General features: G+C 42.0%; 1 protein-coding gene across 5 annotated transcripts in view; it reads right to left on the bottom strand.

The window, feature by feature from the left end:
• TTC7A (tetratricopeptide repeat domain 7A) overlaps positions 1 to 14,662 on the bottom strand; it is a gene marked incomplete at its 5' end in the record, with an annotated part of 166,584 nt that overhangs the window by 35,021 nt on the left and 116,901 nt on the right. For all 5 annotated transcript variants that reach the window (XM_082302416.1, XM_082302418.1, XM_082302417.1 and 2 more), the window contains 2 exons: positions 646 to 848; positions 11,774 to 11,908. In XM_082302416.1, coding sequence (XP_082158542.1) covers positions 646 to 848; positions 11,774 to 11,908 — 338 coding nt within the window. The remainder of the gene's footprint in view (positions 1 to 645; positions 849 to 11,773; positions 11,909 to 14,662) is intronic.

Raw genomic sequence — 14,662 nt, 5'->3', positions numbered from 1 at the left:
TTTTGGTCTTCCACAAAGCTCTCTGTATAATTATTACTGTTATTAAGCTCTAGGCCCTGTGTCTGGAAAACAGTTTGTTTTGGGCTTGGTGCCACAGAAAAAGAATACTTGCTGGGTAGGAGTGTTACCAAAAAAAACCCCACAAATGTGGAGTCACTGGAACCCTACACAAGGCTGGAACTAAGCTGCAGCTTACAACAGTAACAGATGCATTTTATTGTAAACTCTTAGTTTACCTTGATTTGAGTAGACAAAAGAAATCAGCCTAAGGTTTACAAACCCCATATCTATCTATCTATCTATAGTTACTTAGTTCAGATCTTTCAAACATCAGTGTACTGCTTATTTAAAATGCGTAGCAGTTAGTAGAAAAAGCAGCAAAGACAAAGCAGTGAACTGACTTCCAAAACTATCAGCCTTTGTCAACTAAAATATTTACTTTTGACACAAGTCCTAATTAGTCAAAAACATTCAATCCAGTCTTGAAATAGAGGTTCAAACGACCCAATTTATTCTTGGAACAGTCACTTGCTCTCAGGATTAGGAAGACAATGGCATCCAGAGCAAGCACGAGCCCTCTCCCCTCTTATTACAGTTAATCAGGAACATAAATACTATAATGGAGCTGAGCCCCTGCAAACTCACCAGGCTGTGCATAATTTCCACTCCAGCTGGATTCACTGTGAGCGCTTCATCATACAATTGCTTAGCCTCCTCCAAATTGCCTTTCATCTCTGCAAGCCTCCCACGCATGTACAGTACAGCATGAGATGTGGGGAAGAGACTAGCTGCCTCCTGGGTACAAAAGCCTGCTTCTTTGAGGTGCTGCTGTTCCAGGAAGAGTTCAGCTGAAGGAAAAACAAAACACCAAGCCATAAAAATAAAGCAAAAAACACCCTACCATTAGATGAAATGAAGCAGAGACCTTTCCTCATATTAATTATACATCATCAGTCTTAAGCATATTAAAACATGAGGCCATGATCCTGCACAATGCTTAGTACTATGGTTAGTGCCTCCTATCATGACTGGATTCACTGAATGTATCTTTGCCTAATGCTAAGGCATCTGTAGGGATGTTCATGGCCACTTTTGGGTGGTGTCCTGACAGAGGCCTTAAGGATTCCTCCACTGCTGAAATGAGCCCTAAAGAAGCAGGGCTGGTAGCTACTTGGAGTCATCACATACATTTCCAAAAATTCTGTGGGGGAAAAAGAACAGAAGAAGTCATCGTTGTCTACTGAGAACTTCAAAAATGTCAGAGTAATAGGATACATCTGAGCTGGACACTAGATAACTTACTTAAAAGAGTATTTTCCCATTTAGAAAGATGATTGAGTGTTTTTCTCTGCTTATTTGGCAAGTTTGTGAGACAACTGTCTTCATTTTTCAGAGACTGTTAAAATCAAAAGACCTTTATAATATAGATTTATTTATATTGTGTATTTACCCGTTTACATCCTCATACATTACAGAAAAACAAAATACACCTCTTGGAAGAGACTGCTCATTTACTTGCTTGAAGTATCAGCCACTATGTTAGTGGTTTTCTTAGAAAAAAATATGTAAGAGGCATACTTATGTGTTTGAATGTCAACTTGTTAATAAAATAATTTCTCATTATAAATTTCATAACATATCTTATGGTTGAACTTTAACATTTCTCAGGATTTGGACTAGATGATTGGGGTGTTGGACTGGATGATTGTTGTAGGCCCCTTCCAAAAGAAACAGTCCATTCTAATTCTAGATTTATTAAATTCATTCAAAAGGTCAAAAGTGATACTCAGTTTTCACTGCCACATGTAATTGAAAAGGGAAACTGTTTTTTTACATATATATATATATATATACACATACATACACACATGTAAGCATGTATGTAGATAATTCTCTTACTTCATACAGCAGGCATTGCTCTTTGATCCATAATCTGTGTTCTACATCTACATGTTCTCACTGCAAAAACTTGTTTAGTGTCTTTTTTTTTTAAACTGATGTCATGCAGTAAGTATTGACAGTTCAAGAGTCCAATTCAAAACTACTAATTCAGACTCCAGATTTAGAAAAACTATTCTGAAATTAGACACAGCCTTAAATGTCCTGACTTTTAAAGGCAGTGAATAGTCTCGGGAAGTCTCTCTCTGGGAAGGAGGAAATAAGAGTGAAAATTCCTCCTGAACAGCTTTGAAACTGCAATTTCAAAACACTGGGAGACCCAGATGACTGTGGGGACTTGGCACGGTGACGTGGAGCTTGCTAGAGGTGAGCAGGGAAGCATCTCAAAGGCAGTCCCCTGCCTGACCATGGGAAGGCTCCACCTTGGCCTGACATCAGACTGGGATCACAAATGGCATTCCTACTGGTACACTAAAAATGATTCTATAGTGAAGTGACAGCATGGCTGAACACCCTTCCACTTCTGAGGTGACCCTCCTAGAAGAAGGGTGAGACACTGTCAGAAAATGCTCTAGTATTTCTCAGCCATCCCTAGGTTGTGGTACAAGATAAATGTCATTCTCCAAGGCTGTCAACATGAGCAAAATATTAGTTCCTTCAGAAGAGTTATACGCTTTCAGAATGACTCACATACATTTCTTTCTGGTTAATCATAAAATCTCTGCCTGCATCCCCTTCCCTTGGCTCCAAGAGGCTGCAGCTATCTATAAAAACAGAAAGCAAGGCCATGTACCTTGTCAAGCTGAATATGTGCACAGCCTTATGCAGAAATTTGTGGGAGGACAGTATTTTCCTTGCACTTCCAAGGAACAGAGCATTTTCCTGCCAAGTGCTGCATAGCAGCTGACGCCACGCATGTGGCATTAATGAGCCTGGGGATGTGCAAAGCGACAATTCACAGCCTCAAGATGAACACTCCATTCCCAAAGTTTGCACAAACTCAGCAGCACAAAAGAAGGGGTGAAATCCTGGCACTGCTTGAAGTCAGCAGAAGTTCTGGATACTGCCATACTAAAAGCTCTATTAGCAACTAAGAGCATCATGTGACTCGTTTCATTTCAGAACAGAACTGGGAACAAGTGGGTTTAGATATGAAATCACGCACAGCCGGTGTTTCAATGCATGCAAAATAGAGAGTCCTTATTCTTCCAACGGTGCCTGTAAATCTTCTTCAGTAATAACAATTATTTAGAGGAAGTGCAGCAACACAGAATCTAAATAAGATCTACAAATTGTATTTTATGGTATCATAATGTAGCATATTAAAGTTCAGTCCATTTCTTTGCAGGCTCAATAGTCAATAAAAATGATTTAATGGTGTGGGAGGCCTAATTTGCATAGAAAAGAATGAGAGGGGTGCCTTTTGGTTACAAAAGGAAATGAGTGTTAAAATTTTTAGCTACCCAGCTAAAAATAGACATTAAAGGACATCGTTTAGGCCTGCATTAAAATGTGTTTTCTGTAAATTCATTTTTCACTTCTATTACACACTCATTTGATTTACAGATTAACAAGACACGCTTATGTAACAGGGAATAAAAACATAACTAGAGGCAGAAATCAAATGCAAAAAACACGGACCTATTAAATTTACCATGGTAAAACCCTCAGCAGTACTGAAAGTATTGAAACACCTGCTTTCATGTTACCTGGGTTAGCAGCTTCCTGACCATTGGATTAATCAGCCTATCTCCTTATATAACCTAATTATGCTGTAAACAACATCTAACCAAATTAGCAGCCTTTGCGAGGAAGTTCTGTTACAGAGACTTGGCATCCAGTTCCACTCCAAAGCAGAGCATACCTTCTCATGCTGACACAGGCATCTAATATCCATAATTCTTATCTGTGAAAGGGTCAATGCTTCAGGGAAACCATTTATGAACCTCTAATGGACTAGATTGTTCTTGGTACTGACGTTCTTCGGAGCTTTGAATCTAAAACCAAGCTTCCTTGCTCCCTTTTGCTTAACGCCATCTCCATAAAAATTTAAATAAATTTACAGATTTACAGTCTGTTTTGAACTAAAAGGTCTCTGAATGCTACTGAGCAGAGAGAGGACGATCCTGGGTGTACCACTCTTCTATTTGTCTCTCTCTCAAAATCCAAGAAACTGTGTGTGTGAATGACATCTGGGAACGTTTCAGCACTCTAACCTACAGGTAAGAGACCATCCACTGCATGGATGGGCAAAGACAGGTTCAGTCCTTCACTCTCTCCTTTCATTCAGTTTTTGAAGCCTGCACTTCAGTGCCAGCACTGAGACCACGAGCTGCTATCCAGCTGACTTCAAGGTTCAGCCTAGCACGATTCATTCCTTTCGCAGATCCACTTCATGTCTCCTGTTTGTGTCCTCTTGCACTACTATCCAACCTATTCTGCTGTTCTTCCAGACACCTGTTGTCTTCTCTTGTGGCTATGGCCCCTTCTGCCTGGACTTGCAACTAGACTGATACACCCATTTTAATGCATCTGCACTGAGATTTTCATTAACTTCTAATATAAGCTCCTAGTTCTTTCAGCTATTTCTGCTAGCATTTAAACTCATCTACAGTGAAGATCCTTAATCAAGTGAAAACTGGCAGAAGCGTATCATCTACTTGCTCTCCAAAGACCACTAACAAATGCACAGACAGAGCAATTCCCAGAACACTGACAAAGCTGGGTGTCCTACAGTCAGCCCCTTTATTTTGTCCAAGATAAAATTACTGCAGAGTCCCGTTAGGGAGTCCATCGGGGTGTAACAACAGTTTAATCCAGTTCCAGTCATGTCTGTATCACACTGCTGTCTGAGAAACACAACTGTTCAACATCACCTTGAACACTGACCCTATTCCCCAGTTCAAACCAGTGTCAAGAGTGATTGTGCTTGTCACTGCAGAAACAACTGTAATTCTAGCCTAAAGAAACCAAACAGATTTGAAATGTTTTTCTGCAACGTGAACAACCCAAGAGTTAAAATTTTGTTCCTTGTGAATCACATTTGGTGTTATCCAAGAGGCAGCACTTAACTCCCACAAAGTAGACTGCTCTCCATCACTTGGTTGTGTGTGCCTGATGCATCTGAAGCACTCCACTCTTGTCCACCCTGAAAACGTTACTGCACAGTGACACGGCCAGGGTAGCAGCCAAACGCCCAGCAGGATGGTACAGCGCAGAGCAGCTCTTCACACTTAAGAAGGTGAGAGTATCTGTGAGGGTGTGTTGGAAGGTGATTTCTGTTCCACATCATCTGCCTTCAAGAGCTATTAATGCTTGTTACTGCAGGAGCCCTTAGCCAGCTGGAAAGACCCACTCTGAGACAGCTCTGCCACCAGCAGTGACTACTAAGCTATTACTATGACAAAGGGTTCCCCCACTGCCTTTCCTTTCTGGCAGGTGAGGTTTAGTCATTGTTCCATGCTATGACACCACCCTGCATGCAGCAGCTTGACAATTCATGGCAGATTAGACAGAAGATTCCTCAAGGCATATCCTGACTACAGTAATTTCATTTGATGCAAACATTTGATACAGAAATGAAGTACAGAAACTGCTGCTTGTTCCCATACACCTGAGCTCAGCCACCTGCTCTGCTGAACGAGGCAAAAGATTTACATCCTCTCTTTGCACGCAAACTGAAGTCCAGGGACTGGCTTTAAATTCCCAAGCTTCGGGTCTCACAGGGCCTGAAATGACCACCAAGCTTCTTTATTTACAAATGCAGCATTAGAGTGAAAGCTTCTGGAAGCAGCACAGAAGTGCCACAAGCTACCTTCTATACTAAATGGTGCAGTCAAAACATGACCACACAGCCCAGTCAAGCATAAATTCCTACTTTCCGTCTCTGGTATGAATAAATGTCCTGCCTCCTTCTTCACTACTGTGTACACTTTATCACTTACCCAAACTTACTGAGCAGCTGAGGAAATGGTAGGTTGTGGTACCCTCAGTCATTCTCTGGCAGTGCAACAGATTTCTCTCCATCTCTTGGCAAATTTTCTACAGAATGCTTAACAAAAACCATTGGTAGCTGCTGCCTGTTTCCTTCTCAAGCGAATGTTCAAGACATGTGTGAATGTTTGCATGTCCCAGATTTTGAGAAATGGTATGTGCTCTTTGAAAACTCTCCAGGCCGAAGGATTACCAGTCCACAAAGTTTCACATCCTGCTCCAGCAACAAGAAACATCCAGAAACCTCAGGAATGGAGGAGGCAATCCCAAATGCCCAGTACTGACATAAGGCTGTAAGAACCCTTTTGACTTTTTAAATTCACTGTTGAAAATAAAACAAACCAAACTGGAGAGTGTAGAACAAAACTTATTAATCCCTCTTGAGGATGATCAGATGAAGAGAAATAGGGAATTTTGTGATCTTTAATCTCTACCACAAGTCTAGAACAGAGCTTGGTAAGTCAGGAAGCTCAGCAGAACCACTGCTGGCTTCTTAACTTCATTAATAATATTTCAAAGGGGACAAAACCAGCTCATGTTATCATTTCTATCTCCAGCTGAAGTTTTCCTAATCCCCCCTAGAAAGTAAATACTGCAGGGGAGCCATCTTTGCAATACACTTTTATCCTCCTCAGAAATGGAAGTGTAATAAAGGACTCTCTCCTGCTCCCCATCACCAGGCTCCAGCATTTCACAGTGCTTTGTGTCACTGTAAAGAGACACAAAAATCAGCAGCATTTATGGAACTCAGGAACTCAAGCAGCAAATGGGGCAGTTCTAAACTTGAAATTCTAAAATTTGAAAGCACTTTAAAAAAGAAAAATATTAGAATTGGTTCAACAACCAGTGCTGCATTACAGGATCTGATCCAGCTATTCTGGCAATATCAATAAAGATGTCTCCCACACCGGATAAACACTTTTAATATCAGTGCAGGGGCTTAGCACTGCTAAAAGCTTGGAGAAGGAAGAACACTGAAGTGCCCATGCGCAGGCTGTGCAAACACAAGCTGTGCTGGGTGAGCAAAGGGGCAGCAGGGAGGCCTGGCTGCACCCTTGGCTGCTGCCAGGATCCGGCTCCGTGGCCGCGGAGCAGCGCGTTGGAGTCCTCAGCCCACTGGCCCTGAGGACACTTTCTTGTGGAACAAAGCCCATCCCCTCTAACACAGCTTTTTCCCAGGAACTGGCCCATATGGAATAAAATAAATAAATCACAAGTGTTTTGCAAAGGGGAAAAAAAAAAAGTTCCTGCTGTACATAACTCGGGGGAGCAGATGTTTTTCCATTAGCTCACTGTTCTCTGCTGCACTGGCTCTCTTTGCATTTCTTGTTTGTAGAATGTTCAGGATAATCTATTTTTCCTAGGTTAAACTTTAGCATGTTAATGAGACAGCAGGTAGCCCACTCCAGTCCCACTGTGAGTACACAGAATAGTATCCTAGTCATTTTTTCTAAATGCTCCTTTAAGTTAGCCTTAGGGTCTACCTGGTGAGGTTCACAGGCTGAGCTTAGCAGGCATTTAGCCAAACTTAGATCAAATTACCAGACCTACTTTGCTGTGAGTGGCCATATTTGGTAAAGTATTGGGTTAGTCAAGAAGCTAAATTGTCGGATATAAACTACTAGTAAAGACAAACAAAGTGGACCTTGTATTTAAAAGTAAGGCTTAAAATAATACAGTAACAGAAGCTAGAATACTAGAACTCTTATTAAAACTGGCTTGTAGCATTCTAAAATACTCCGTATAAATAGAGCATACAGTTATTACTGCCTGGAAATATAATCACATGTACTTCAGATAAGAATTCATGCCAGTTACCCAAAGAGCTTAGAACTATTAACACTATTTCTTTCCAATACTGACATGCTTTGCTCTCTGGGTCAAAAGTGATCTTATAAAAATGTCGAATGAAGGTAAATTTTGGTCATAAATTTGAACGATTTCAAGTATATTTTCCTTAGCCAAACAGCATGACTCTATTTTCTAAACAAAAAGGAGTAGTACTGGCATGACTTTTAGAAGTATTAACACTAGTAATCTCTAGGATTCCCCTTGCAGCTCTTCCTGCAGGAAGAGGGAGGAGTTAACAAGCTTTACGAGCGCCACCAAAGTTCCTTGCCTCTTCTCAAACTTGAATTCAAGCTCTCGGCCATGAAAAGCAGAACAAAGAGAAGAACTAAGCATATTGATTGCATAATGACCACCTCTCCTGGAGCTGCACCACCACAGCATGTGCACTGTAGCACAGTTCCTAAGCACTCCCTGAAATGAGCCGTTTCTCAGACATGGGGCCAAGAAAAATGTTTAGGCTCATAAATGTTGAAGTGTTCCAAGATGACTCTTCTTAAGCAGCCATTACATTCAAGAGGACTAGGGGGGGTTATTGTTAAAAGGGACCAGACAAGCTGTGTTAACAACCTTTGCTGCAGAACACTTAGAAATAGAATACGCCTGTTAGTGTTCCAAGCATGCCTGCTGCAGGGGAGCTCTCTAGTCTTTGAAGACAGCCCCACTACTCTTCCAAAGCTGTGACTACCTGTGCAGAAAACAGGAAGATGTGGAAGCCCACTAAGGAAATGTGTCAAGTTCCCTGCTGCAGATGACTGTACTCCCAGGTGGCCCTGTAAGAGATGGCTAGACATGAGATTAACGATGAGAATCCACCATTTTATTTTGATGCTTGAAAGAGAAAATGACTTTCTAGAGACCACAGACCCATCAAGCAGCTCTTTGTTTACAGGAGGCTACTAAAATTTAGCTTGCCAAAGACCACTAGGCATTGCTGCAGGGAAAGACAAGGTACAGCATCTGTTACAGTGCAATGCATTTGGATTTAGCAGCTGCACATCCAAAGGTGGTGCTTTATTGTCTTCCCTACAAAACTATGCTGGTCACAAACCCAGAAAAGTTATAGATAAAACCACTGAAAAGTTATAGATAAAACCACTAAGTGAATGCCCTCTTATGGGTGAAGTAAGTATCACAGCACAAAAGGGATTAACTACTGGCACAGGGTTCACAGCCTTCCCTTCAGCCACTGTTAAGGGAACGCACATATTCTCATGAGCTAATTGTGAAACCCATAGAGAACAAGGGGTCTCCAGCTTGGAGGGACTGAGGACACTTCCATACAAGGCAGGAACTCCTACTGCAGCTGCAGGATGATCCAGTAAGGATTGCCCCATGTATGCATCACTGGATAGCTACCATCCCCTAACAGTCCCTTCTGCAAGTGTATGTGCTGGCTTTGTGGCCTGGCCTGGCTGCTGGAGGGCTGTAAGAGCAGCCCCGCATAGCTGTGGGATAGCTGGTTTTGTGTGCCTCTTCCCAGTCTTAGTGCATAAAGTTCTAACTGCATCAGTGGGTTGGTACCATTGGTTTTCATGCCCTGGGATATGAGGAGGCATGGGAACTGCAATGGCTCTAATGGAACCCAGACACGACTGCAACCTGGCAATCTCAATCCATACCCGGGCACAGAGACACAGCCAGCTGCGTCCTGGGAGTGTCTGAGAAGGACGAATGCTTTGTTATAAATCTACTGCAGTATGAGGTTAGGAAGTTGCAGTAATTTTATCTAAGGATTTATGAGTCATGCTAAAAAGGTCCAAGTGTTAATGACAGCAAAAACAACAACACACAAGTCACTTCCCAAAGGCAGCTTAACATTTTTTGCCTTTGGAGATAGGACATTGAGGTATGAAAAAGTTAGGCGACTTGCTTGGAGTCACAAGATGAGTCATTGATTGAAAAAGGACAAGTCCAAGCTAAACCTGATACAAATCTACAGCATACTGATGCAGACCTTTCATGAATATCAAGTGACTCCATATGCAGGCATCAGAATGTTACACTAATTGCCTGTTGCTTTCCACAGCCATTAATTTTGGGGTGAGCTGTAATACAAAACCACCTAACTACCTCAACTTTCTCTAACCATACATTTCTGTTTAATTTGTTGTCTATGAAATATCTCTAGTTTGGAAGTTACTAACTTCTTAGAAGTATATTTGTTCCTCCTTTCCCCTCCTTTCAGACGGAAAGATCCTAGTAGCGAAGGTCAGTGATACCCTTTGGATCATTCCATTCACTAAGACCAGCAAAAGGTCGACCCACTTCCAAGAAGCCCTCTAGTTATTCAGGCACTGTGCCCTTCTCCATAGAGAGCAAAGACTACCCCAAAATACCTGCATCTCTCTTCATCCCTCAGGATACCAGAATGCAACAGCTTCCGCACTACTGTGAGAAGAGAACGGCCAGTACCTCAGCAGGAGCTCATTAAGCTGCATCCATAACAATAAGTGACTTCAGTAATGAAATTACAAAGCAGTCACAGTACATGTTTTCAAAATATCAATCCTGAATCAAGTCCAGCTAAAAGTAAGCATGAAGCAAAACAAAGGCTTAAAAAGTGGTAAGACAGAAAAGTTACACCTAATAAATTCTAAAAGAATTAATTAACATCTTTCAGAAAGGTGCTCTATTCACACTGAAAAGCAATCATAGCAATTCACAGCAAGCACTAAGTCTTTATTGCTTTTGTCTTTTCAGACAGCAGCAAAAACATAAACTGCCTAGAGCTACCTGCAGGATGATGGACAACAGACACCTGACTTCTCATCATAATAAAACTCCATTTATTTTGCTCCCCATCAGCCTTCTCTGCAGCCTTAAATCAGGACTATAACCTGAATAAAGCAAAATCTTGCTGGTGATTTTGAAGTCCACAGCACATTACTGAAATTTACATCCACACAAGTCATTAAGGTGAACACATGTGATTAACTTAAAGGACGATCCATTCCATAAGGTGACTTCTTTTGTTAATATTAATCAAACTGTAGCAAAACCAATGTAATTTATTTTGTTCTAGAACTAAAGTCTAATAGATAGAAAATTACCCACAAAAACAGCTATGACAATCTTTGCTGAGAAGTAGGGTGAGACTGCCAGGTCCTGTGTGAGAACTGTCAATTGCATAGATTAGCGAAATGAGAATTTGAAAGGTTCTCCTGCATGAAGAATAGAAAACTATCAGCAGCTTTCCAGGGGATTCTGCTTTTATTTCTTCATTGTAAATGGTGAAACATCTAATAAGCAATCACAGCACTCAAAGGTAATTTCAAGGGCACAACTGCGGGCCCAGTTATGGAAGAAAAACTGCTTCTCCTAAAAACAAAATTACAGGGTTGGAACTCTATCAGTTCTGAAACGCTGGAATGTAAATGGCATAATGTGCTGGGCAATTCTGTTCCTCACCAAATGTCCTACATAAAACCCTTCCATGGGTTTGGAGATTGCTTGTGGGTAGAGTCTCTCCTCACTGTTTTCTTTTCCCCTTATGTGCTCTGTTGTAGCATCTCTGCACCCGTGTCTCAAACTGATACTCAACCTACAAGACCTTGGGAGGTTGAAACAGTCAAGGACAAAGTGCAGAACTTGCTCTTTCTAATAATTTTCACTTAAATCTCAGCAAAGACTGGAAAGCTCTCAGTCTAAATCACAGTTAAGACATGGTTTGCCCAGTCTTATGACAGGGGAGCGTGTAGGAAAAGGATAATGGAAATAATTGTCCTCATGAACTACCGTTTGTTAGTCAAGAACTACCTACCCTCTTTTTCAAAAAGCGTATTACAGTGATTACTAAAGTTTTCTGTGTGTTTTGGAAAAACAAAGGTGAGCTGAAAAATCACACTACTACAATATTTTTTGGGGTCAAAATCAAATAAGTGGTGTTTCAAAAACCATCTGGGATAGACAGGCAGATTTTCTGCTGGAATAGAGTGATTTTCAACTAATGACTTCAAATACTCTGTTAATACTTATATTATTTGATTCACCACTGGAGGGAAAAAGGAACTCCAAGTGGCCCAGGACTTACCAGCTTGTAGCCAAATTTGTTCAAGTGTTGTCCACAGCTTCACAGGTCCCTGCTTCATTGTGCTGCTTTGCATAGTTACTTCAGACATGGCCTGTTCCAGTCTTGATGCAGCAAGGGAAGAGGCTCGTTGTGATCCTACGAACCAAACAAACAGTAATGTGTTTTATACTTATTTATGATATTTCTTTGACTCATTGAGGCAGTGGGTCTGATCCTCCACTCACTGCATTGGTTTTATGTAGTAAGAACTCCGCTGAATTTTCGCATGACAAACTGGAGAACTGTGTTGTATAAAAGGTTAATTACTGAAAAAAACCCCCACTAAATTATCCAAGGGCTGCAGCTCAAACAAGCAAATTAAGAGACAGACAGTAATTTTATAAAGGTCTGCTTAGCATTCACCAAGGAAGCAACCATATTTTGCTCATTTGGGAAGCAGAAGTCTAGCGTCAAATATTTTCCACAAAAACCCATTTTATAAGCACAGTCACCATACAACATGTGCCCCAGTAAGGTAAAAAATTCATACAGCATTACAAGGTAGCTTAGCCCCATTCAGATAGCACACACATTTCAAGTGACATCAATATTGTTCTACTGATTTAGAGGCAGCGTGGTTTTTCATTTAACCTTGGGGAGCAGAGAGTTCAGAGCTTTGACTATATTAACCTTTAGTATGCACTGTAACATTTACGCAAGAATGAAGTATTTGGCGCCCACATCTCTGGGACAAAACATCACATCAAAAGCTTATCCCAGGAGGGCTGCATGGGCACTGACCACGTTCTCCAGTACAGCAAGTGGGATTACACTGGTGAGCTGACCCCCCAGAGGGGTATCAAGATGGTGGTAACAAAATAAGAAGCTACAAAATGAGATTTCAGAGTTGGCTTTGTAAAGCTTTGAGAAATAAATATTTTAATATACATAGGTTTTAATGTGATTTTATGGTTGATAAGTTCCTTCTTCTCTGGAGAGCTGCTGTGACTGAAGCACTTGTGTTGATTAGCATTACACTTGAATCTATCCTTACAGGCTGACCTCACAAACCACAAGACCCTGGAGTTAAATCCTGCTTTTTCTCTCCCGCAGCCACAGGGCATATGCACTTAATGGCCTCTCTGAGAGGGACAGCATGCTTTTCCAGCTGGAGTGTGCTGAAGAGAGGGCTGCCAAACCACACCTCCTCACCAGCAGACCGACACACAACCCTGTGGTCCCCAGCCACGGTCTGCCAGCCATCTCCGCTCCGGATACTGAGCAGGGATCCTGCCTCCCGCCAGGCATGAGGGGAGAGACATTTCTGCCTCACCCTCCCTGTGCCAAGACACCTGTGCTTCGCGAGGCTGCAGCTTCTGCTTAACCCGAGGTGAGCATATCATGGCTTGGGAGAGACCACAAGTGCAACTCCAAGCCCAGAACTGCTATGGGAAATATTTGTCCTATTATCTCATCGCTAACTAATGTCATTCATTTCAAGCAGGAGAACTTCAAAACAGCCCTGCAGCAGGCGCCTCCCACGGCTCCCTTGGAAAATGCAAATGTATTCTTCCCAGATGCATTTCTTAAATTCCTACATCTTTTCAAAGACATTCCTGATCTAATGTTCCAAGAGATGACAGTGCAGTAACGTAGCAATTACGGCTTTAACGGTATGGGTAAAAGCCATTCAGCTTTGCAGGGAGACTTTATTGTATTTAACAGTTTATTTAACTGATCCACCTTCAGACTGTTTCACTGCACGAGATTTCTCCCCCTGCCTTGCCCACTCACACTCCTCTCTCCCCCACGCCTATCTCCACCTGTGAGAAATTTCACTGAAATTCCCAGAAATTCAAGTCAGACTAGAGCTGTTTGACACAGGGAAAACTACCAAGCATTTATCCCCAGCCATCCAAAACACAGGCAGCTTCTCTGCAGTGCAGAGACAAGAAAATGGACACATGAACAGTTAGTGATGTTATTAGCAGAGCTTTGAAGTTAGGGCAGATTTCTTGCCTTCTAGATTGGCAAACTTGGAAAAAATTACACATGCTTTGTGGATTGTGCAGTCAGCCTAACCAGATTCTCATATCAGCATGCTTTTAAAGCAACTTTCAGTACCATATTTTTCTGCCAAGACTGCCCTCTCCCAAAGAGGCTTCGTGGAGCTGTGTTTCTTGCAAGCACCCAAATGTAATGCTGGGCTGTTTGCACTGGGTGGGCAGATGGGCTGGTGTCTTATTCACATCCTCACAGAGCTCACCAAATCCTCTTTTCCTTGCAAGAAAACTACATCACTGTAAGGCCCCTTTGTGCATTTTTGAGAGGTTTACACACAGCCTAAGCAGATCCAGTTAGAATCTACTGAAGTATCCTTCCCTCACAAAGCAGACTTCACAGGAATATAACAGCATAATTGCTCTCAAAGAAACCCAGGTTAGCTGCTCCTCTTCTTCTCTTCATTAGCCCAGCAGTTGCCAACAGGGGAATTTCAGACTGAGACTGATCCTGCCCAGTGTAGCGGGCAACTGCACAGCCAGACAAATGAGACCCAAGTTACTTAGCGATTTACAGTGGAGGCTCTTTGCATTTAACAGCCCTTGCCATTCCAGTCCTTTGATGTTTACTTTCTTTCCCTTTTTCCAGCCTACAAGAGGAAGCAAAATACTTTAGGCAGAGACCACGCATCCCTGCTGGGTCTCAGACACAGATACACTCCTTGCTCTAGACATGTATATGCCAGATGATCAGGCTCCCTCCAAACCAGCCCATGCTCCACATTTGCCAACGCTGCTCTCTCCCATCTCTGCTGGGATGCTCACAGCAGTTCTCCTTAAAGCCTGCCTGACCAAATAAACTCTGTAACAGAGAAGGTTTTTGCCAGCCTGGCCCTTCTGGACTGAAAGG

The sequence above is a fragment of the Coloeus monedula genome (assembly GCF_965178545.1).
Source record: "Coloeus monedula genome assembly, chromosome: 2".
Taxonomy (NCBI): domain Eukaryota; kingdom Metazoa; phylum Chordata; class Aves; order Passeriformes; family Corvidae; genus Coloeus; species Coloeus monedula.
The sequence above is the reverse complement of the archived record's forward strand: the minus strand, read 5'-3'. Positions and strand labels throughout refer to the sequence as shown.